The sequence below is a fragment of the Gymnoscopelus braueri genome (genome assembly GCF_963280865.1).
Source record: "Gymnoscopelus braueri genome assembly, chromosome: 1".
Classification (NCBI taxonomy): Eukaryota; Metazoa; Chordata; class Actinopteri; order Myctophiformes; family Myctophidae; genus Gymnoscopelus; species Gymnoscopelus braueri.
The window spans coordinates 10,915,634-10,940,401 of NC_137603.1; the positions used below are offsets into that span (position 1 = coordinate 10,915,634).

The 24,768-nt window shown below is 41.5% G+C and overlaps 1 protein-coding gene across 2 annotated transcripts in view; it reads left to right on the plus strand.

Annotated features, from left to right (window-relative positions):
* The first annotated feature begins 10,849 nt into the window (after positions 1 to 10,849).
* The window catches only part of kif13ba (kinesin family member 13Ba), an 89,646-nt gene continuing 75,727 nt past the window's right edge, over positions 10,850 to 24,768 (plus strand). For both annotated transcript variants that reach the window (XM_080440549.1, XM_080440550.1), the window contains exons 1-3: positions 10,850 to 10,973; positions 11,218 to 11,614; positions 23,799 to 23,892. In XM_080440549.1, coding sequence (XP_080296675.1) covers positions 11,542 to 11,614; positions 23,799 to 23,892 — 167 coding nt within the window. In that variant the 5' untranslated portion in view covers positions 10,850 to 10,973; positions 11,218 to 11,541. The remainder of the gene's footprint in view (positions 10,974 to 11,217; positions 11,615 to 23,798; positions 23,893 to 24,768) is intronic.

Here is a 24,768-nt window from a genome sequence, read left to right on the forward strand (position 1 = left end):
ACGCACGCACGCACGCACGCACACACACACACACACACACACACACACACACACACACACACACACACACACACACACACACACACACACACACACACACACACACACACACATACATACATACATACATACATACATACATACATACAGAAGTGTATTAGTCCTTTAGCAGAAGTGCTAAGGGAGACAGCTGAAAAGGTACTTGGGGTCTCTTTGGGACAGAGGAAGGAAGACCATGAGACCTGGTGGTGGAAATTTGAGGGAGTACAGGATAGCATATGGAGGAAGAGGTCTGCGAAGAGGATATGGGATAGTCAGAGAGAAAGGAGAAAGTAGACAAGAGTACTAGCTGATACGGGGTAAAGTTAAGTTAAGTTATAGAGCAGAAAGTGAGGGGAATTGGTGAGGGCAGCTATGAAGAGGATGAAATCAGGATGGTCAAATAGTGCTGGCATCGTGTCTTTGGGGCTGTTTTGAGTTGGCATAGCCATTTTCGTTAATTTACCACTCACCTGGTCAGAGAAAAGTGGGGCGGACACTTCCTGGCAGGCACATCTTTATTGCTGAATAAAGTCCCCCTGCTTTAACACTTTAAATAGTGCTGGCATCGTGTCTTTGGGGCTTTTTGGAGTTGGCATGGTCAACTTTCACACCTGGTGAAGGGGGAGGAGGGGGGGCATTTCCTGGCAGACTAATTGTTACCGTTCCCCTTATTATATTTGTACACTGTTTCTTATTCTAACATTTGGAACGAATCCTGAACGGTGAGTTAAGATGGAGACACTTGAATGCTAATGTTGCTGTTTCTTGTTTAATGCCACATCAACAGCTTCATTTGTTATGCTCTGATTCACCAGTACACCAGAGTCATGCTGTGTTTGTCTGTCTATTCTATTGTGTTAAAAAATTTAACTTCCTTCCTTTCCATATTATGCATTGATGAAAAACCCAGCTTTTCTCTCTTCATAAACAATATGTAATAAATAAAGCCATGTGTTGTACAGTAGGCTACAGCCAAGTTGTTGGTATACCTTTTCCTTTGTATACTGATTCTTCATGTTTAGTATTTGCTGTGTTCATGCATGATTTTTGAATTGAGTTTTGCAGTGTTTAAAAATTTATTTAAATAAAAAAAGTTCATTCATATCATTCTAATTTTTCAACCTTTATGTTTTGCGTCGCATTACAGCGTTATACACCTTTAAGAAATAAGTGGGACTCATAACCCCTTATAAGATGCCCCCCCATAAGGTCCGCCCATAACCCCTTATCGGTTGATTTAATTCGACTTTTACAGGGGCCAGTTTTGAATTGCAGCCACCTGTAGGTACTATTCTTGCTGACCAGAGAGGAAAATAAATCCTATACAAAATTTGTGTTCTTTGGTCTACTTTTTTGATTACTCTTGTAGCCATTTTATCACTGGAAAGGTTTGTCTCTAAAATGGAACCTATAATAGGTAAACAGTGGCTGTGCTCAGACCGGATCGGAGCACTCTATGATCACGGCCTGTTCTTTCTCGCGCAGCTGCAGCCCCTCAAGCATAATTTATGCTCTGTGCTTTATAGAGGTACTTCGTACTTCCGGGTGCTTCATGCGCTTGTGAGCAACTTTCATTGAAATGAATAGGTGGGGGCGGGGCAGTCCGCCCTCTAGATATATTATAACTATGTGAGGACCATTACTTAACCTGGAGGCCACCCAGAGAGACACTCCCGTCTCCCACCATCAAAGTGCCAATGTGATGCCTACATCTATCACCATATCAATAATCCAATCGAAGTGCACAAATACAAATATAAAACCCCATTTGGCTCATACAACATATATCTCATTAGATTTGCTTGACAAAGAGAAGATTCTTTCCGACGGTGACAAAGAAAGGAAAAGGCATAGGATGAGCTTTTCCATCCATTCTAAATCAAGGTTCAAAGTTCAACTTCATTGTCAACAATACCAATTACAAGTAAAAGGCACGCGAAATTCAATGTGCGCTAAAAACCAACACAGCAGCTACAGTCTCAAGAGTACCATGTTTGTTGATTGATTGATTGATTGAATACTTTATTTAGAAAGACATGGAAACAGTACATGGAAGTACAATTCACAATACAAGGTCCTCTAAACTGGATCGCTCATAAAAGCACTTGGCTGATTTAAAATGAGATCCCTGTGCACTCAAATCATGATGACATTTAAGAAGACATACAAATATACACTACTATGCAGAACGTCATACAATCAGCTTACAGGTTACTGGTATGAAAAACAAGAAATATGTACAATAGACAGTTTTAGGGGGGGGGGGGGGGTAGGTTAAGACTTTGACAGGGGCCAGTTTGGAATTGCAGCCTCCTGAAGGTGATTCTTTAGGGCAGTTTTGAAAGTGAGTAGGGTTTTACACTCCTTTACTCCTTTGGGTAGGGCATTCCACATTTTTGTTGTATAGCATGAGAAAGATCTGGGTTGAACATGATCAGTGGAGCTGCCTCTGGTGTTATGATCGTAGACTTCGTTTACGTTTTGGAAGTATTTTGACAAATACAGGGGGATCCCAATGTTATGTCGAATCTTGTAGACCAGGCCCATAGCAAGTTGCCGTACTCTGTCCTCAACCCTGAGCCATCCAACGCTAGCAAAATGAGCAGGGTTAGATGGGTTGTGTGATTGAGGCCAAGAAGTATCCTTACCAGTTTGTTTTGGGATGTCTGGGGCCTTGTTTTTAAGGCCTTAGTGGTGTTGTGATACCATGAGAAGCATGCATAGTCGAAATGACCTTGGATGAGGGCCCCTGCGAGAATCTTCAGGGTATTCTTACTGACTAGAGAGTTGATCCTATACAGAAAGCGTGTTCTTTGATTGACCTTTTTGATGACTCTTTCTGCCATCTTATCAACAGAGAGGTTTGCCTCCAAGATGGAACCCAGGTAGGTAATTTCCTCCTTTCTTAAAGATTCAGTGTCAAAAAGTAATCTATGTTAAAACTAAGCTGCTTAAATAAAAAACAATCTATATTAAAGGCAAGGCTGAGATGTCGCTTGAAATAAGGCCTGTCTCGCTCATTCTCAGTGAGTCAGTCAACCTACCTTTAGACATACCAGGAACGCTGGACACAAGGGTAATTATCTGGCACTTAGAGGGGAAGTCAGTGCGTGTGCATGCGTGGCATTGCGTGCGTGTGTGTGCGTTCGTGCTATTGTGTGTGTGAGAGGGAGAGGCCAGGAGAGAGAAACAGGAAAACATAACAGGAGAGACAGAGAGAGAGGGAGAGAGAAAGAGAGAGAGAGAGAGAGAGAGAGAGAGAGAGAGAGAGAGAGAGAGACAGAGAGAGACAGAGAGATGAACCTCTACTTGCTTCTTTTCTTGTCCTGCTGTTGTCATTTTAATTCCATATCTCATCTCTCATCAGTCAGAGTGCCTCGGCTGTGACCCTGCTTACTATTGGTGATTGGTTTTAATGTTGATGCATAAGTTGCTTACGTTTGTTTATTCCACAGTTGCACTGTCTGGTAGTGAGCCACTCTGGAATAGGAGTATCTGCAAAGTGCCTCGTAAATGTGAAATTATTAAGGCAAAAAGAGCGATAAACAGAAAGACAGAAAAGGAGAGTGAAGAAGATCTGAACATGCACATGGGCATTGATCATTTGAATATTCAGTGACTGACAAAGCAGATTTTTCACTTTTCCCAAATGTATTTTTGATTGATTGAATACTTTATTAACGCAATTGTTCACAGTACAGGTAGTACAGTCAAAGGTTATGTTAAGAGAATGTGTACCGATTAGCGTGCTGTTTAGACAAAATTTGTAGGAGTAATATCAAGAAATATGTTTTTTCATAAATCTGCCTCCTGGTGGCCTATAAAAGGCTGATGTGAAAAATGCAGGGAAGAGGTTTTTCCTTAGCCTCTAGGGAGTGGGCATGCAAAGTTTCACACCAATTGGTCTAGTTATAGGTAAAAACGTGAATCAGCCTGTTATAGCGCCACCATAAGGCCGATTTGAAAAATGTAGGGTGGCATTTCTTCCTTGGCCTAGTGGCAATGTGCGTGCAAAGTTTCTGGCAATCACACTGTGTTCATGATTTGAGGCAATTTGTTCAAAACGGAGCACTCCTGCAAACTTTGGAAGCCAATCTTAGCCAATCAGGATGGAATATAAAAAATCTGACAGACCTGTTTGGTTTAATCACTATAGAGATAGGTTACTGAGTAGCGATTTGCGTGATGTTGGGACAAAATCTGTAGGAGTAATATAAAAAAATGTGTTTAGCAAAAATCGGCCTCCTGGTGGCACTATAACAGGCCCATGTGAAACATTTGGGGCGGAGGTTCTGCTCTGGCATCCAGGGAGTGTGTGTGCACAGTTTCACGTTGATCTAACGGTGCCGGAGATTAGCTGTCTGTCTGTCTGTCTGTCTGTAGCTGTCCACAGACAGACGAACGGACGGACGGACGGACAGGGTGTAAAACATATTCTCGGCCACGCCTTCGGCCTGGCAGAGACAATAAATCTCAGTAGAATCATAAGGTACATTTACAGAGAAAGAAGGGGTGGAGGCGGGGGGCAGAGGATTTTACTATTAAGGTGTTCAAGGAGTTAAACTATGTTCACTTGTATTTTAAGGACAGGAATTATTTTTTTAAGTTCGTTTTGAGTTTGGGTAAGGTGTCGAGAACCTTTATGTATTTTGGTGGGTCATTCCACATTTTGGTGGCAGCATATAGTAGAATGTGTTTTTACACGTTTGAGCCGAATTTTGGGGGAACAAGGTCAGATCTCCTTCTGGTGTTATGCCCATGGCCATGGGCATCACTCACTCTAGAGAAGAAGTTTGACAGGTATCTGCAGGCACTGATCCTCTGAGTATCAACCAACCCAGACTACCAAAGTGAGCTGGGAAAAGGTGAGTCCTGGGGGAGAGGCGAAATGCTAGCATAGTTGAAATGTCATTGAACATTTGATCAATGCACTTCTTGTTAATAAAACAGGAAATCCTGACCCACAAATCTTGTTCTTTGGTTGACTTCATTATCACCTTTGTTGCCATTTTTTCCCTGGAAAGTGTGTTATCCAAAATGCAACCCAATAGGTTACCTCTTCTTGGCCTGTGATTGGTCACCAACTGTGACCGTAAAGTCTTCGAACTTAGGCTACTGAGGTTGATTTTAGACCCAAAAACAATGGATTCAGTTTTTTCCAGGTGTAATGACTTGAATGTAATGAATCGGAGAGCCATGTGTGGATATTGTTGAGCTCATATAACTGGGGGCTTTTTGACCATGTTGCCATGCATGTCACTAAATCTTGTGACACAGTGCCCTCCAGTGTGGGATATACAGTATTTATCTTCTGAAGATTGGGGTTAGAGTTTGTGTTAGGGTTGAGGTAGCCTCGGAAACCCATGCCTTTTTTTTTAGGGTTGAGGTAACATACTGCAGGGCTGAGGGAATGTATGCTCCCATTACTGCAACAAGTGATGTTTGTCTGTCAACAGTCATGAGTCCTTTTTGAAGTGCCTTTGAGCAACACTGACCCCCAATATGCGTTTGAGATGAGTAGAATGGAGCTGGGGAAGGTGTTGTGCCAGTGTATTGTAGTTTATTCAATAGTGTCATATTTATTAAAACATTAAAAAAAAACGACACCCATCCCTAAATGATGAAAGGGCAGTTGGTAAATTAAGAGCTCACTAAGGAATGTAACCATATGATCTATATCACATATTTTGAAACCAAAATGTTTATGTTTTTAATGTTTTGATTTAAAAACAAATCAGTGATGGGGTAACAAGGCTCAACCATAGATAGATAGATAGATAGATTCAGATATCCCATAGCTCATACAGGCATACAGTAAGGTTAGTTAAAAACACATCACAAAAAGTGGGGGGCACAGGTTAAAACTGACTGAGAGAAGACAAATATAAAAAATATATTTTGAATAATCATAAAAGCATTAAAAAGGTGTCTCTGGGAATAATAATCCTTTGTTATTGCACACAGACCCATAAATAACTAGAACTAAAACTATTAGTCCAGTTCATAGGCCTAGCGGCTGGTCATGGAGTTAAAGAGCCTAATGCCATGCCATGTCACTAAAAGCTGTGTGTCTGCAATGGAGTCTATTTTCCAATAGATGGCAGAATATCACAGTAATGATGTTCTATGTGGTCCTAGTCCACCTGAATTCATGTGTCTCTATCTCTCCTCATAACGCCCAGGTGGTGAAAAACGATGGCGTGTTAACCGTGTTTGCCAAATGTGGACCTCAGTAAGTTATTCAACCAATCAAAGACTTCCACAGCCTATTCTGATTGGTATTTTCATTTAGGCCCTATTTGGTATTTTGTGTTTGTGTGTGTGTGCGTGTGTGTGTGTGTGTGTGTGTGTGGGGGGGGGGGGGGGTCACTTGCTCCAGACTCTAGAACAGCCTACCAGACCTCAGGTTAACCAGATCATTATCGAGTTTTAATTTAATCCCCCTTAAAAACCTATTTCTACAGAATGGCCTTTTTATCTCTTTGAATAGTAAGCAAATGTCCCAGTCCATTTTTAATCTGTGACACCTGTTAGTTATTGCGCTGTTGCTCTATTGTAAATGTAATTCATTATTGTTATTGCGTTATTGCATTATTGTTGTTTGATTACTGTTTTAAATTGTTCAAGCACTTTAACAGTCTTTAAAAAAGTGCTATACAAATAAAGTTGTATTATTATTATTATTATTATTGCTTTTGCCGCTGATGTCCAAAAATGGCCTTTCCCCACCCAATTAATTAATTAGGTAAATGAATTAATTAAAAGTAAAACATTTTTGATTGCCTGCCACAAATAATAATAATTTCATCACTCAAAATAATGAGCTGGCTGCTGTCACTGTCAATCAGTTTCACTTTCACCTTCACCTGACCCCTATGCACCTGACACAGTGACGTCACGTGCCCTCCGACCTCCTTTATGCTTTGCAGCTGCGACCACCCTGAGCGAGGTGCTGTATTAATGGTGAGTTCTCACCAGTTCTCACATTAAGTACATTTACTCAAGTACTGTACTTAAGTACAATTTTGAGGTATTTTGACTTTACTGGAGTATTTCCAATTTTCTGTAGGCCTACTTTTACTTCTACTCAACTACACCTCAGAGGCAAATATTATACTTTTACTCCACTACAATTATTTGAAAACTTTGTAGATTTAGATTTTTATTACAAAACATACATTACCCACTTCAGCCCTACATACATTTCGGCCATTTGAAAATAGACTATCTACAAGCTCACAATGCATTGAATTGAGAGCTTAGATCTGCTATTTTCAAAAGATTTTTATACATTAAAACTTGTGAAATGGGACATTCTGCATAATGAGTACTTTCTACTTTTGGTACTTTAAGTACATTTTGATAGCAATACTTTTGTACTTTCTACATTGCAGTATTGATACTTTTACTTAAGTAACAAATGTGAGTACTTTTTCCACCACTGGTTCTCACAATTTTCATTCCGTTTCATTTGATGTGACAGTGATTGATACCCCCTCCCCATCCATAAATGGTTGCTTTTACACTTAACTTTCTGTGCAGTTTAAACAAATGAGCCACAATGTGTAGCATCGTGACACAATGTGTGCTTGTAGATCTGCTATTTTCAAAAGATGTTTTTTGAAAACTTCTGCACAGTAGCCTACTTTTACTTTTGGTAGCCTACTTTAAGTATATTTTGATGCCAATACTTTTATTCAATTTTGAATTCCGGACTTTTACTTGTAACATAGTATTTCCACATTGCAGTTACCTATCGATACTTTTACATAAATAAAAAATACGAGTACTTTCCCCACCACTGGTTAACCGTTTCCCCACATTTCCAATTGGCTCCTGGCTGTAGCAGTATAGGTCAGCTGTTCTTTATCATTAATAGGCTATCATTGCTAGGCCGACTTACATTTATTTTTAAATTGCCATTTTCTTTTGTGCCTCCAACATACCTCCCTGTCAAAGACCATCCTACAGGTGACAGTGGAGGGCAAGCGGAGAAGAGGCAGGCAGAGAAAGTCTTGGATGGACAACATCAAGGAGTGGACTGGCTGCAGCTTCCAAACCCTGCTACGCACAGCAGAAGATCGAGATCCCTAACTGCCCAAGCAGCATCCACCATGATACCTGATACCCCTAGGACCCCCTAGGCCATGGGATATAAGTGAACTGAACTGAGTGAGTGAGCATATCTGCCTATCCCCCCCCCCCCCAATACATTTTGGCAAAACTGGCATCTTATAAGGACAGCCTTAGTTATACTTCACAAAAATATAAGGCTATCAAGAATCTAGGCTTGAATATCTAGCATGATTAGTCTATATATAGCCTAAAGCATATATATATATATATATATATATATATATATATATATATATATATATATATATATATATATATACTCAATAGTATAGAGTATATGAATCTTAATGCAGTTTGTCAAGATTCATGTTATATTCTGTTTGAAGATTGTTAATTATGTTAAATTATTGTAATTTATTGTTAAATTATGTTTGTGCATGGTGTATTTTGCTAACTAAAAGTGTGTGTGTGTGTGTGTGTGTGTGTGTGTGTGTGTGTGTGTGTGTGTGTGTGTGTGTGTGTGTGTGTGTGTGTGTGTGTGCGCGTGTGCGTGTGTGCGTGCGTGTGTGTGTGTGCGCGCGCGCGCGTGCGTGTCTGTGGGTAGGAAAAGGACGATGATGTAACAATTCGGGGTGGGCTACCCTCCAAACCCACAAACAAACCACAGAGATTAGACTCTATAGACTAAAGACTTCTAGAACAGTCCGAATAAGATAAGTAGGCTATAGGCCTATACAATTCCACCATTTAGCCACTTTAATTCAAAATGAAATGACATGATAACACTCTTTATAGTATATTATCAGTTACTCTACACATTAATGTAGATCCATTTGTCAAAAATATGTCATGTCATGATCAGTGGTGGAAAAAGTACTCGTTTTACTTAAGTAAAAGTAGGCTATCATCAGCAATGTAGGCTACTCTGTTACAAGTAAAAGTCCGGAATTCAAAATGTACTTGAGTAAAGTACAAAAGTATTGGTATCAAAATGTACTTAAAGTACCAAAAGCAGAAAGTAGTCATTATGCAGAATGTCCCATTTCACAAGTTTTCAAATGTATAAAATGTATAAAAAAAACGTTTGAAAATAGCAGATCTACAAGCTCACAATGCATGGCATAATTTGCGACCATTGTGAAGTTGTAGATTGGCTATTTTCAAATGGCCGAAATGTATATATAGAACTGAAGTGGTTAATGTATGTTTTGTAATAATAAGCTAATCTAAAAAGTAACCACTAAAGTTTTCAAATAATTGTAGTGGAGTAAAAGTAAAATATTTTCCTCTGAGATGTGGAGTAGAAGTAAAAGTATTGAACATTGGAAATACTCCACTAAAGTAAAAAAAATACCTAAAAATTGTACTTTAGTACAGTACTTGAGTAAATGTACTTACCAAGTACATTTACTCAAGTACTGTACATTTTAGGCTAGCCTACAGCTGGCAGTGGTGTAAAGTAACTACGTACTAATTAGTTACTTACACCACTGCCAGCTGTAGCCTACTGACCACACCTGCTTGGTGTATGTGTAGAACACGCGTATCCCCTCCCCTCCCTGTAATCAAATCGCTCCCCTGAATGAATACATGTAACGCTAGAGCTGGGCGGATCAGATGGGATGGCCCTGACCCAGCCAGACCGTTAACTTTTATTTTCCAAGCAAACCGTTAAGTTATAGAAGCATATGGTAAAAGTTTGACCCTTATCATCAAGTGTTCACTGCAGTGTCTCACTTTATCTATGTATAAATGAATGATATATATATGAACATGAGTTGAACCATGTTTTAAAGATTATGATGATTTAGTTAGTGCTTTGTGGTGTATAGGAACATTTGTGTTGCTGCTGTCACACACCAGGTTCTTAGCTAACAGGCAAATAGAACACTGTTAAGTCCAAGTGGCGCAATAACTTCCGCTATAGTGTTTTATTTTAATAAATGTATTCTTTTTTTTAATCTGAAATAATTCAGAATATACGAAGCCTCAGATCAAGACTATCATAGATGTATTTTTTTTATTATCGATTTTGACATTTTTATATCTACGATAGTCTTGGCTAGCAACCCCAGTGTGTCCTGCACTTACACCAGTAAAGCCCGTAATTCTCCGTACATGTACAAAGAAAATATATACGGTGCTTACCATGGAGTTATAATATATCGTGCTATTACTCAATGGGCGGTAGTGACGGGGCGCATCCGGTGAACGTCGGAATTACACTCAATGTAAACAGGAAGTAAAGGAGGAAGGGGAAAATGGCGCGGCACAGACGGAATTAAAACACATATCTATTGAAAAATACGGACTAATACATTGCATAAAGACTCCGAAGCGTGAGATAACATTTTGGGCAACCGGGTAAGCACCTTTTATCTTTTCTTTGTACATGTACGGAGAAGTACGGGCTTTACTGGTGAAAGTGCAGGACGCACTGGGGGGTGCTAGCCAAGACCATCGTAGATACGAAAGTAAAAGTCAGACTCGATAAAATACATCTATCTATAGTCTTGAATCCAAGGCTACGAGACACCTTATGAAACAATATTACATATTTAATGTTCACTTGAACGTTATGCAACATAAGTGGGTGGGTAGATACAACAACATGCTATAAGTCTAGAATACACTACTACCAAATTTGCTTTACTCTGAAAGTGAGTTCTGCCTACAGGAAGTCATATGGAGCCGAACGCCCGGTGTGTTCACACGGGGAGGAGGACGGTTCAAATGGCATTCGGAAGTTCCATCGTGGAGCACCGGGGGATCCATGTCAGCGCGTTGTGCAGTGATACCAGGGAAAGCCTTGGATAACACACACACAGTGTCACCCCTGAGATGAAATCGCTAAGGTATGTAGGTTAAAGTTTGACTAGTGTCCGGGCCACGGTGAGGGGTGTTAATGTTTGAAAACATGGTCCATTCCTCCCTTCTTTCTCCCAGGCAGCCCCCTCGCTGCCTTCCCTTCACCACACAGCCTGCCTGCTGAATTAGCCTACAGGCCAGTTTTTGTGTGGCTGTGTTCCTGTCAAACATCCGCCGTTCTGTTCACACCCCAGTTGAACGTTTTGCTTCTTGTGTTTTTTGGACCCCCAGCTCCCTCCTCCTGGCCCCGCGGTGGACTATGTGTTGAAGCCTGGATGCGGTGTGGAAGAAGCGGATAAGCAGCAGTGTGTTCCCCAGCCCAGCCCAGCCCAGGCAGCGGCAGCAGCAGCTATTGTTTTGTGATGGAAAATGCAGGCTGGTCGCTATAGCTGGCTGACTGTCTGTGCAGCCAGGCAGCACAGCAGCGACATTTCAACGGTTTTTGGATGATTCTTCGACAAGGGAGTTGATTTTTTTTTTTTTTTTAAAGGATAACCACACTACCTCCTTTTCTTCTTGTTAGCGGACCCTGTCCGTTTGACAGCGGGGGACACAATGGGGGAGACGAGCCTAGACGACTCTAGTTGTGTTAAGGTGGCTGTTCGGGTCCGTCCCATGAACAGGAGAGGTGAGTGTGCTGCTACTGTGTATATGGCTGTATGCTACTTGTATGATGATGCTTTAAAACCAAAAAACACTTTAATGTTCCTATTCCTTATAGCAGTACAGTGGTTCTCAACCTGTGGGTCGGGACCCCCACTGAGACCCCCACATGATTTTTTTTGGGGGGGGTCCCCAGATGACAGTGAAGTGACAATTTAATGGCTCACCTTTTAATTTCCAAAAAGAAAGAAATGCAAAGAAAAATACCATTACTGCGTCAAAAGTAATCAACAAACTATACAATACAAACTGGTAAAACATTGCCAAATTGTCAAATAATATAAGAAAGAGGCAAACATTTTGAAAATAGCCGAGCTTGTAGATCTGCTAGTTTCACTATTTATCTGTGTCAAACTAAACGTATTGCCTCAACTCCTACAGTCCAAGTGCTTGTCAGGGTGGGGGGTTACCAGTTTAAATATGATTATTTTGGGGTGTCATGGCCTGAAAAGGTTGAGAACCTCTGCCTGTTATAGCACTGTAAAACCTGCTGAGATTTAAGGTAACTTAATGTAACTCTGAGAGTGTATTGTACAAATGAACCCAATGAACCCGTAGGGTCCATTTGTACACTCAGAGTTGCAGGTCCATTTTGGTTCCATTTGTAATTTCTCAGAGTTAAATGAACACAGGATTTTACAGTAGTTATAATGAGTGGTTACACTAAGAATATACACTTTGCCAATGGGCACTTACATTGGCTGTTGCTGGAGGGGTGGGAAGATGTGCGATTAAACCTGTGGCCATAGGGTAATGGGGCAGTCTCTCTTAACCACCCATAGACTTATTAATCACATGATAACTTTGGTGTGATGTCAAAAACGGAACATTGGCTGTTTAGTTATCTATGGCTTGAGTCACTCAGAAACCCTGTCTAGTGGAGGGCATCTCTCTGTGAGTCATAAAGGCGAATCAGCATTTTAACATAAAGCTCTCATTCACTGTTGTGATGGTAGCTCCCATCTAAATACGATGACATGTAGGTAAGAATCTGTCTTTCAGCTTGTGATGATGATGAGGAAGGATGCATGACATACTCATTAGTGGCTGAAACAATGGACCCCTTCAATATGTGTAGGCTGCATTGGAACAGATTGGTTGAGGGAAGACAAAAGCACCCTTAGAATAACTTATCACTTTTTAATTCACCTATGTATTCATATATATATTGCAATTCTTTCAGGCCTATGTACTTTGTTAGATTACGTGAGATACAGGAAAGAGAAATGGGGACTTTAAAGCCACCAGAAAAACTAAACTTTAAAGCCACCACTTCCCATGTGCCCTTTTCAGAGAAATTGCCTATAGTATACAACACTGATCGTCCTGAGCTCGTGTAGTCACCCATTCCCAACATAAGCCCTGGTAATGTACACACAGCAACATGCCTTTCCCAGGTTAATAAATCCACATGCATGCTCAAAGGATAACATTGGGGGGGGGGCACACCAGTGGGTGAACGGTTAGTGTGTGTATATGGTCCGTCTCCGGTTTGATACCAGATGGAAGCCATGTGTTGCTCAGTGTTGATTTTGTCGCCTAAAACTATGACAAAAAATGTGACAAACGAAATAAAAATGAAATACAAACTAAGCTATGATGACTAAAACTAAGACTAAATATATTGACATTTGAAAAATGTCGTCAACAAAAAAACACCTAGACTAAAATGTTAGGGAGGGACTAGTAGTGGAGAAGAGATCCAGTAGAACTAAAAGACAAGTCATTTTATGTTGGGTGTTGCGCTCTGAAAATAGCAGATCTACAAGCTCGTTGTGAGCTTGTAGATCGGCTATTTTCAGCATGCAACCGAGTGTAAAATCAGGCATTACGACGCCATCAAGGCACCGCCACAATACATTTTGTCGACTAAATCAACTGTAGATTTAGTCGACTATAATCTTATGATATTTAGTCGACTAAAACTAGACTAACTGTAAAACATTTCAGATGACTAAAATATGACTAAAACTAAATGGAATTTTATTCAAAAGACTATGACTAAAAAAAAAATTACTGTCAAAATCAACACTGGTGTTGTTGCATATCTTTACCCTCTCCTTCCTTGGCGTCTTCTCTCTCCACACTCTTCTATCTAAAAGAAAATTAAGCAAAAAGAAAAGAAGAATGACATTCAGTAACAACACATGAGTTTGAAGCACGATTGTTGACATTTCATGTGGGAGTTGCAGTAGTGACATTTCTGGACTGCAGTGCCATGGGAGACCGTGTGTTGCGCAAAGCGGTAGTGCCGCTCAAGCGGAATATGTGACCTACGGTGCATTAGTGATGAATAGATCACGTGCCTTCTCTCTCTCTCTCTCTCTCTCTGTGTTTCTCACTCTGTCCATCTCTCTCTCTCTCTCTTTTTGTCTATTCCTCAATCTACTGTCATTTCCTCACCCTTTTCTGCCTGCCTCCCTCCTTCTGTCCATCTCTCTCCCTTCCTCTCTCCCACGCTGAGTCGGAGAAGTCGGTCACAAGACCAAGGCAGTCGACCCGTGGCCTAGTCTGTGCAGAGAGATTTTCCCACGTGGTTGGTGGTGTTCAGAGAAACATTCTGCACTCAGTGCGGACATTTTTAACTGTTTCTGCAGCATTTTGTCCTTTTTTTTTTTTGAGGAGCATGCAAAAAATTGCATTTGTAAAAGGTGGCTTTTGCCTACTGTATAGCTGCTGTCCTCCGTGGCCTTTTATCCCCATTGATCCAATCCAATGGCACTTGATCTGCTTTTGCTGCTCTCTTATTCTCCTGTTGACATTGGCTCTGGCATGCATGCACTAGCCTCACCTCCCAAAATGAAATGATTAATGCGTGCGATCATAGAACTTAATCACATCACACCAGCGGCGCTTAATTCCACAGCCGGAGCACTCGTTTTCTCTCTCGGTTCGCCTCAGGTTTTCAAGCAGAGGCAATCTGCTCGGTGCAAAGACAAAGGCAGGAAGGGAGTGAGTCTGAATGGGTATTTGCTAATGTTACATAATGCACTGTGTTCCCATGGCTGTGGCCTAAGGTGGTCAGGAGGCCTTTCGAAGAACAGAGAGCAGGCTTCACAGCAGGCAGCACACCGCTTTTTTCCGTTTCCTGGCTGATGTCACGGCCATTGTGCCAAACCCTGCGGACGTTAGCCAACAGGGCCCGCTGACAGCACGCATGGAAGAAGTGTAGAAGGTGCCAGTGGAAAGTGGGAAGCTGTTTATGGAGAAAGGCATAGCCACAGATAACAATGGGTACATTTATCCATGTAGCCACCACGTAACCACCACCTAGACATCAAACCAGCCGTGATGCCTGCTGCTGGAAGAACTAGCGGTGGTGGTGGTTACAGGTGCAGGGACGTCTGAACTGAAAGAGCTCTGTCATTCACTCCTTCATTCTCACTCACTCTCACACACTGATTAGGAGTGAACAAAATCTGTCTCTGTGACAGTAAGTGTGAGAGAGCTTTCTCTCGCATGTGTTCTCTCTCATTTTCTCACTTTACTTCACTCACAGCTCTCAGATGTTCCCATTTGCCCTTCCGGCTTTTTCCGTAGTTTTTCTCGTAGACTGCTGAAGACATGAAGGGCAGAACCGTTCAGCTCTGTTGTCCTTTGACCCAGAGTTTCCAATATACCTAAACTTCCATGTCCCTGGCAGGAACAGAGGTACAACCGCAAGAAAGGGTTGTTTTTTTTCTCCTCACAAACAGATCCAAGCAAGCTGTTTTTTCAAACGGTACCGTCCTGACATTTCACCGGGGTGTACGTATATGAAGGTAATTGTGTACAACAACGACAGAAGTAATTCTGGCTAATAGCCTACTTAGACAAGTCTTGCTGGGTTTAAATACTTATGGGGGCAGTGGCTCAGGGGTAGAGTGGCCGGTGGAGTGGCCGGATGGGAGCCGCAAGGTTCGCAGTTCGATCCCGGGCTCCCCCAGAGTTGGTGTCGAAGCAATCTGGGATCCCAAGTCAAATAAAAAGGAGAGATTAGTGTCGAAGTGTCCTTGATTAAGACGCTGAACCCCTAATTGCTCCCGGTGAGCATGTTGGTGCCTTGCATGGTTTCGGTGTATGAATGTGTGTGTGAGTGGGTGAATGGATCTATGTAAAGCGCTTTGGATAAAATCACTATATAAATGCACCATTTACCATTTATGGCCCATAGAAATTAATAGATTGGAAATAAGTTCCCTTCTTCCATCATAGATTCAGTAAACCTTGCGGGAGGACCCGATGACACTTGTGTTGTAACAGGTGGGGCACCTGTTACAACACGTCAGTGGGCTGAACGGAGATGATGTGCAGGAATAAAAGCAAAGCTTTTGGAGTTGGAAGAAGAAGATCTTAAGATAGTTGTGGCAATATTTTATTCATTCCATATCATTCTCAATTTAATAGAAAGATGAATCTCTGTATTTTTGACAGTAATTATAAAATAATACCTTAAGGAATCCTTTCTAAATGCCCTGGTATACAGTAATACCTTGATACCTCCTAAGCCTATGTAACACCAACCAGCCTTTCATCTGGTTTATTATGAAGGTCGTGGTGGTTTGTACTCTTTCTTTGAGATGGAGCCATGGGATTATTGCAGCCTAGATGTTAAAGAGGCAGGCCTTTGACGAGAAAGTCACCAGTAAGGCTGTAACATTTCTGGAATATTGACAGATAGGAATTAGCTGGATTGTATGGGAATTCATTGAAACATGTCCAGGTTATATGCACAGGCTCTATTTATTTAGCATGCCATATAGAAACACGAACCTTTGATCTAACCATAAGCAGATTATTTTGATTTAGAGTTCCCAATTATTTTGCCCTTTTCTTCCCTCAATTTAGTCGTTATGCCAAAGCCTGAATTCCCCACACACTTGTGTGTAGTCTTGTTGTCACTGACAATGACAAGACTGAACCGCAGTGTGGTGGACAGGAACTTAACCCCTGCTCCACCGGAGCACCCAACCATAAGCAAATTTTATTTGCAATCCCTTGTAATAGGAAATCAACAACAATTGTTATGAGTTAAACTTTATTTAGCTAGCTTTTGATTCTTTTACAGAACAGCAAAAAGCAGGAATAATATATCCAATCTGATATAATAATAAATCCAACCTTCCAAAAATGTAATTTTCAACATAAATGGCATGAATTTACGACAAGCTTAGTGTCTGGTTGGTGTTTACTTTCTTGTTGGCCTAAATATCTCCCATCATGGACGTCTCATTAACTGCTTGGACTTGTGTACTGTGCATATGTGATGAAAGAGTGCACTGTGCTTCAGTGCAGGCAGAAGGTTAAAATTCTAGTGGGTTCCCATTAGATTAATCATTCTGTACAGTGTACATGTAATTGACAAGTGCACTCACTGTGCATATTTGATTACATTTGAAGACTGGGCCGTCACAATATGATATTAACTTGAAACTTGCCACATTGCATTTTTATGTGTATTTCCACTGCAAAACATACAGCCACTATTATACAATTAAAAAAAAGGTTACCAAAGTGCTGCACAGAAAATCTAAAAAGCTAAATGCACTACATAAGCTAAAACAGGGAAAAAAACTAAAATAATCTACCTACAGTTCCCATGCTTAACCCTGTGTGGACATTTACTAGAAAGTGTCTGTAAATTGTCTGGACCCTATAGTTGCTGGTTCATATCATTCAATAGGAAACATACTTCTCTCCCTCAGCAGTTATAGCCAGGTTGCCCTTGTGCTAGGCACATAACCTCCAGTTTGCCCCTAGGGAGCTGCACTGTTGCCAGAACACTGTGATTGTACTGGACAGCTACAAGAGGATCACCAGTAGAACACTATGAGTGTACTGGGCAGGCAGCTCCCACCCAGAGGCCACCAGTAGAAAAATGTGGTTGTACTGGTCTGGACAGCTCAAGTGTGAAGCAGGACCTTCGTCACCCAGTGCTCAGTCAACATTCTGGGGTTAAATAAAGTAGATGCTTAAATTCAGCATGTTCTCTGTGTTGTCTCCAGAGAGAGAAATGGCCACCAACCAGCAGCCAGAAACAAACTGCCCCACTAGTGCTTAAGCTCATTCCTTTGGCTTTACTTTACTGATTGAGTGACGGAAAGACAGCTGATTTGACCAAGCTGACATTGAGGATGCATCAGAGTCTATACTTAGTCTAGGCTGTACAACTGGCTAGCCCAATAATGGATGCCTTTTGTTATCAGGCCTCCATGTGGCAGGGACTTACTGCAACACTACTCAGCAGTCCATCAGTACAGTCACTGCTACCCTAGTCTCTGTAGTGATGGAGTGGGCAGACCACTCCTCTGTCTCTCTCTCAGGCTAAGGGGGAGACGGTACAGCAGGGCAGGGTAGTACAGGAGAGCACTACATTGATTAGCTCCCTCCCAGCCAGGCCAACATGGGGGTTTGTCTCTGTATCTCTGGGTAGACCACGGTTGTTATAATAGCCAACTGTTAGCATTTAAACATCTTGAATAAGAAGAGATACATCCTTTTGTTTTAAAACTGCAACAAAAAACAGACATAATGTGTGATCTAACTTGCCATAATCCACTTTTATTTTTTTGTCTGTCAAAAAGACATGAACTGAACTGGACTTTTCAGAGGAAGAACTGAAACTACAAAAAAAGAGAACAATATCCAATCCAATCGACTTTATTTATAGCACATTTTACAACGCAAGGTTACCCAAAGTGCCGCACAGAAAATCTAAAAAGCTAAATACACTACATAAGCTAAAACACAAAAGAAACATCACTATAGAATACAAGATGCAGCAGCGTCAGCGGACAGTGAATGAAAGCTTAGACCAAATAACTCTCACACGGGATCAAAAGCCATATAAAAGTGTGACTTAAGGCGAGAAGTCTCGACTGTGGGGGCCAGTTTCATATGGGAGGGGGAGCTCATTCCATAATTTGAGGGCTACTACTGAAAAGGCTCGGTCACCTCTGGTCTTCCGTGTCATTGGGACGATAAGTTTCAACTGGTCCGCAAGACCGCAATGACCTTGGAGGAGTATAGAATTCTAGGAGTTCAGAGAGATACTGAGGCGCCAAACCATTCAGTGATCTAAAAACAAACACAACCTTAAAATCAATTCTGAAGCGAACAGGGAGCCAGTAAAGAGAAGCCAGAATCAGTGTAATATGGTCACGCTTGCGGGTTCCAGTTAAGAGACGTGCCACACCATTTTGGACTAACTGTAAACGTGCAATGGAAGCCTGGTTTAAGCCAGCATTAAGTGCATTACAGTAGTCCAAACGTGTGGAAAGAAAAGCATGAATTTGAAAACAATATTCTGATTGATGTTTTGCTGACACAGCCTGCTCTAGGACGAGCAAAAATAATGTTGGTGCTTTTTTTTTATTACACCAAGCCATCTACGTGTAACACTTTCAATGTATTTACTGTATGTACTATGTCCCCACAACAGTAGCCAACAAACCACAGCACAATCACATCAAACTTGTGAAGAGTGTGAAAGTCATATGGTAGTTTATTATATTTATTATTATTAAAAACCTTGATGGAAATATTGTATTTAGACCAAGTTACACTTTTACCTCGATTACGATTAATGAGCGATTATTAAAAACATCTACAAGCTCACAATGCATCGCAATGCGACATGTGAACTTTTAGATCGGCTATTTTCACTACTAGATGTTCGGGCCCATCTAGAGTTCGGGCTGCTACACGGCCCTCACACCGCCGATCCGACCTATTTGCCCATACATGGAGATCTCTGTATAATTTGACAGACCTCAGTTATGCCCATATGTGTACAACGGGTACACTGACAAAGCACCCAACACTATGACTCGGACATATTGGTCGGATCGGCAGTGCGACGTAGGTGTGAGGGCTGCGTAGTGGCCCGAACAATATATAATTTGTCCAAAGAAAATATAGACCACCACCATACTATTCAACATGCCCACAAGCGGCGTTTGTCAATGCAGGCCAGGGATGACGGCACCCAGATTCTTTGTGTACTTACTTGATAGTGCGGCTTCATCACTGAACATTGCATTGATTGCAGTTCCTGCGGCTTTGTTCACAAACCCCACACATTACTTGCTATATCAATAGTTGGACATTGGACAGGAAGGCCATTCCATTGTGGGTGTCTTACAGTATACATTTTTGACTGGACGATACTGTCTCATAGGCACATTCTCTTCCTCAAAAAACATACCGTTGAGGTGCCTGGGTCTGAACAGCTCACCATTCCTTGAGCTGCAGTACATGGCTATTGGCTACTTATTGTTCTGAAGGCGCAGTGTTGCATCATCATGGTACCGCACAAGTAGGTCACGGCCAGCATGTGAGTGGTCATCAATCTCACGTGTGTGTGTGTGTGTGTGTGGGTTACTGGGGTTTGTGTGCGCATGTAGGTCTTTGCGTGAGTTCTTATGTGTGCGTGTGTGTTTGTGTGGACTAATGACTGCGCCCGAGTGACTCGAGCGGTCCTACTATTATTAACCAGACTAATGCTGGATCGAAGATGAAGGTCATTTGCATTTTTCAATGAGGTTTTCCCACTCGCAACAATTCCATCGACTGATTGTTTGTACCTGGGCCTGAGCCAAAGCTCATTAGACTAGTTGGAATGGTGGAGGACTCCGTCAGCAGCATTTTAGTTAATTCCCTGCATGTTAGGGTTGTGAATGATGCATTGAAGCACTCTGCAGGAGAAATGCACAATGTATAATCATGACATTTACTAATCTCTATTGGGAGAGAAACGCATGATGGACCCAGCAGTGGAGGAAAAATAATTTCAGCAGCACTTGCAGTACTGCAGAAAAACAACTTTATTTGTTCATCCATGCGTTTCAGCCTATGACTTCTCATCAGTGTCATCAAGAACACGTTAAAAGTTAAAAAAATTAAACGGAAATAAAATAACCAATCAAAAGTACAATAGGTTAAGGCAGTGTCCAATTAGGTACAGTACACATGAAAAATATATATGTGACTTACAGTACTACACACAAGTGGGAGGTGTTGTGTGTGTATACAGTATTATGCATCAACAAATCTGTCCAGCCGTAGTCAAGTTACTGGTTTGATTTCCCTCTTGGGCTACTTGTGTAAAATGCACACATTTATGGTAGAGACTTGGGCTCCACTTATTTAGTAGATTTGGTATCAGTGTCTTCATTAAGAATATTATTGTACCTGCAGCACCAGTCTGAGAACAATATCAAGTCTTGTAATGAAAAGTGAGTGCTAACAATGTGAGGGTGAGCGCTAACAAGGCATTGGTTTACCACAGCTGTGTCTGTTATTTGACTGTATCGTGTTATGTCTGTATTTTATGATGTTGTTAATTACTTTTTGCTGCTTTGACTTAGAGGTTTGAGAGCTTCTGTGACTAACGGGGTCATGGGTTTGAACCCTCCAGCAGGTGATATTTCTGTCCACAACATGTGTCTTGTCAAAGGTCATGGCTTCATGATAAGTAAGCCTTGTTTGTGTCCTTCATCATTCATTAAATGGTTAATGGGGTTTTTAAAAAAAATACACACACACACACACACACACACACACACACACACACACACACACACACACTCAATCATACCTCTGAGTATCCATGGATAAGAAGCCCCTTTTACAGTTCAGTTTGTTCTCACAGTTTTCACTGTCCAACGCACCTGCATCCGAATGAAGTGGATGTGCGAATACTTCCTTTACACAGTTACTGTTACAAAAGGGATATTAATTTAGATCACATTTAGACCTGTATTAAAATAGGTCTTGTATACAGACTGTCCATGTATTAAATCGGATTACATTTACACCTGGTATTAAAAATGGGATGGGACTTGTGTTAAGAAGTTCCAGATTGTGTTAAGAAGATTGGCTATTATTAGGCCTATTCACCTTTTACTGTGAATGGCTATTATTAGGCCTATTTACCCTTTACTGTCAATTCACTCACCTTTTCTCTTTTTAGGTTTTTTTTGTTGTTTTTTTTTCATGAGGAAAAAAATACTTTCAGAAATTTTAGCTATAAAGTCAGAAAGAACTCACAATAGAGTACAGAAGTCCTGACGTCACTCGTCCATCCCCTGGTTCGTAAAGTAATTTCTCTATGGAGAATAACATTGGGTCATCTTAGAATCGTCTCATATAAGAATTGTGGTCCAAAAATAAACAAACTGTCTCTGCGATATTGTCAGGGAGGTGGTTCTGTATCGTTTATGATAGTCAGTCACTCATATTTGAAAATGTTACTAATTTGTCGGAAGTTACATTAGCGTTTTCTCACCGTCAGTTGATGGTTCATATCCATATGAGTCAAACCGCCGGGCTCATTTGTTTATTTTTGGAACACAGTTCTTATTTGACGCGATATTAAACACGTCTATGGGAATTCAGAACGGGGGGAAAAACCGCGACCCAGGTAGGATGTGTAAATTACGTCAGACTTCGGTGCTCTATTCAGGCCTTTTTAATTTTATTCAGTGATGGAAATAGACTTCCGTAGAAGAGATAACGATCACCCAGGACACAGAGATGGCAACGGTCTGCTAAATGACCAATAATCCTTTCACAGAATTCAGACTGAAGCAACAACATGACTCCTGTTTGCTCAGCGACCCTGGTCATGACCAGGATTTTTCCCAGGTCAGACACGGCTCAGTATTGGTGGGAAAGGGTGAATACCTGGGTTTCGATCAAGGAACCTCATGGGTTTCCAACTGGATCGCTAGTATGGCTCGCTAGTAAAGGTGCTTAATTCATAGACACGCTAACACTACCTGTTTTAAACACATCTGTTCCAATCTGTAAGCTAGTCTACGAGATCAAACCACGGAGATCCAGTGTCTTGCTATCAAGTGGCGTGTATTTGACCTTCCGCCCAGATGCAGATTGATCCGTGAACTGACAATCGTGAATGACACCAATATATACGTACTGTATACATAGAATTTTGGTGTTGGGTTCACTTGGCCCAAGTTGTTTCATGGCTTGCCATATAAATGAAAATGTGGCCGCATTGCAGCCCTTTAGTATTTGAATTTCAATGCATGGAACCATAATTCAAGATTGCAAATTTAATTTAACTCAACAGTCCCAACAGTATTCTGAAAAAACGTATGTTTCTATATCAGTGGTGCTCAATCTTTTTCATGTCAAGGACCCCCAAAATTATATGTATTTGGGCGCGGACCCCCATCTCAAAATATTTTGTTCCAGGGACCCCTAGAAGCAAAGAATAGAGTAAAAAATGTTTGCTTTAAACAATATATATTCAAATATTTGCACACATTTTCACGAAAAATAAATAAATAGCAGATCTACAACCTCATAGCGCGGCACTCGGTGCCGTGCTATGAGCTTGTATATCTGCTATTTTTGAATAGCCAAAGTGTAAAATAATTCTTTTTTAGGTCAAATCAAAAAATGACGAGTCCCAGGTCTTAATGGGTTAATTTATTGTACATCCCTGCTGTCCCCTTATTGTCCCATATTGTCACGTCTTCTATAAATGTACGTACCTCCATGTTTCATGTCTTTATTTAGGGAAATCATTCTTATCATGAATACAGTTTGAAGAGATGGGTTTTGGTGAATGATCGTTATACCCTGTTAATTCAAGACAGAGCAGTTAGCAAAGGTTTTTGCTGATTCGACCAGAGCGTACTGTACAGTAAGTCTATAACTCAGCAAACTAATTACACTTCAGTGTCATGGCAGAGGAAATGATGAGCCTTATTCCACTACCTTGTTCCATGTCTCTAGAGATGTAAGCATCAGCTGCTGTAAATGTTTGAAAATGTAAACGCGCCGTCAAACAGTCTCTGCATTGACTGCATAGAGTGTTGCACTAAAAATGGAGTGAAAAGCTAAATACGGTACATTGTGGAGCTGACGTTGTAGTAACTTTGAATTAAATCAACACTCCGGATTTGACTGTGTTGTGTTGTTGGGTCAGCTTGTCATGCTGGTGTGCTAAGAACAGAAGCCCAGGGTGACCTGATAGCTGAGTGGTTAGGGCACACACACCACAGGGGCTCTAGTCTAATAATGCCCGACAGCGAGTCCCTGGTTCGATTCCCGGGCCGGACGGACCATTTTGCTGCATGTCACTCGTCAACACTGTATCTGTCAATAAAGCCTCTCTGTGTGTGGTCTTTCTTTTACAGAAAAGGAGCTGAACACTAAATGTTGTGTGGACATGGAGAAGAACCAAACCATCCTCCACCCTGCAGGAGGAAACCAGGGCAAAAATGACTCCAGGTGGGTCTGTCTGCTTCTGATTGCCCGTGTCTTAACTCACTCTGTATTATCTCTATGTCTGACATGCATATCTCTCTCTCTATCTCTCTCTCTCTCTTGCTCTCTCTCTCTCTCTCTCTCACATTACATAAACCAACTGAAAGTGAATTCCAGGTTGTTCTCTGCAGTAATTTGTTTAAGCTCTCTTGTCACATGCTAGGAAGCAACCGGCATCATGCCAGAGAGATGAGGTGTGTGTGTGTGTGTGTGTGCGTGTGTGTGAGAGCGTGCGCAGCGCACACATGCTTGTGTGTATTTTGAGAGCACAGCGATTGTGTGTACAAGTCGTCGGTCTTTGCACTGGGAGTGGATCTTTAATCATTTTGAGAGACTGAGAGAGAGAGAGCGAGTGAGTTAGACGCTGTAGAAGCGGTCCCAGTCTGCTGCGCCTCTTTCTCCTCTTTCTCCTCCTCCTCCTTCTCCTCTTCCTGCCGTGTGTTTGGTCATAACTCTCGGGCAGCCTGACTTCCTCCCTTTTTTCTCAGCCCTTCCGTTTCCCCGGCAACACAGGGGGGAGGTTAACCCCGGGTCAGCGGCGGCGACCGTGGACCCCCCCTCCCCTCCCCAATACATGCAGCATGTAATGTAGGGGAACAGAGAGGGAAGCGAAGGAAGACGGGACAGAGGAGAGAGAGAGGGAGGGATGATAACGCACACGTTTGGCTGCAGCATCTGTCGCTCATAAAATCGTGCCACAACCCCAAAAGGCTGACTTTTATGACCAGCCTGAACAAGAGACGTGCCATCATTTCTCCCTTTTGTGTCTCCTACTCCCCGGTTTTCTTTTTTACTTTCTTTTCTGCCCGTCTCTGTCTGTCTCTCTCTTGTCTTTTCTCT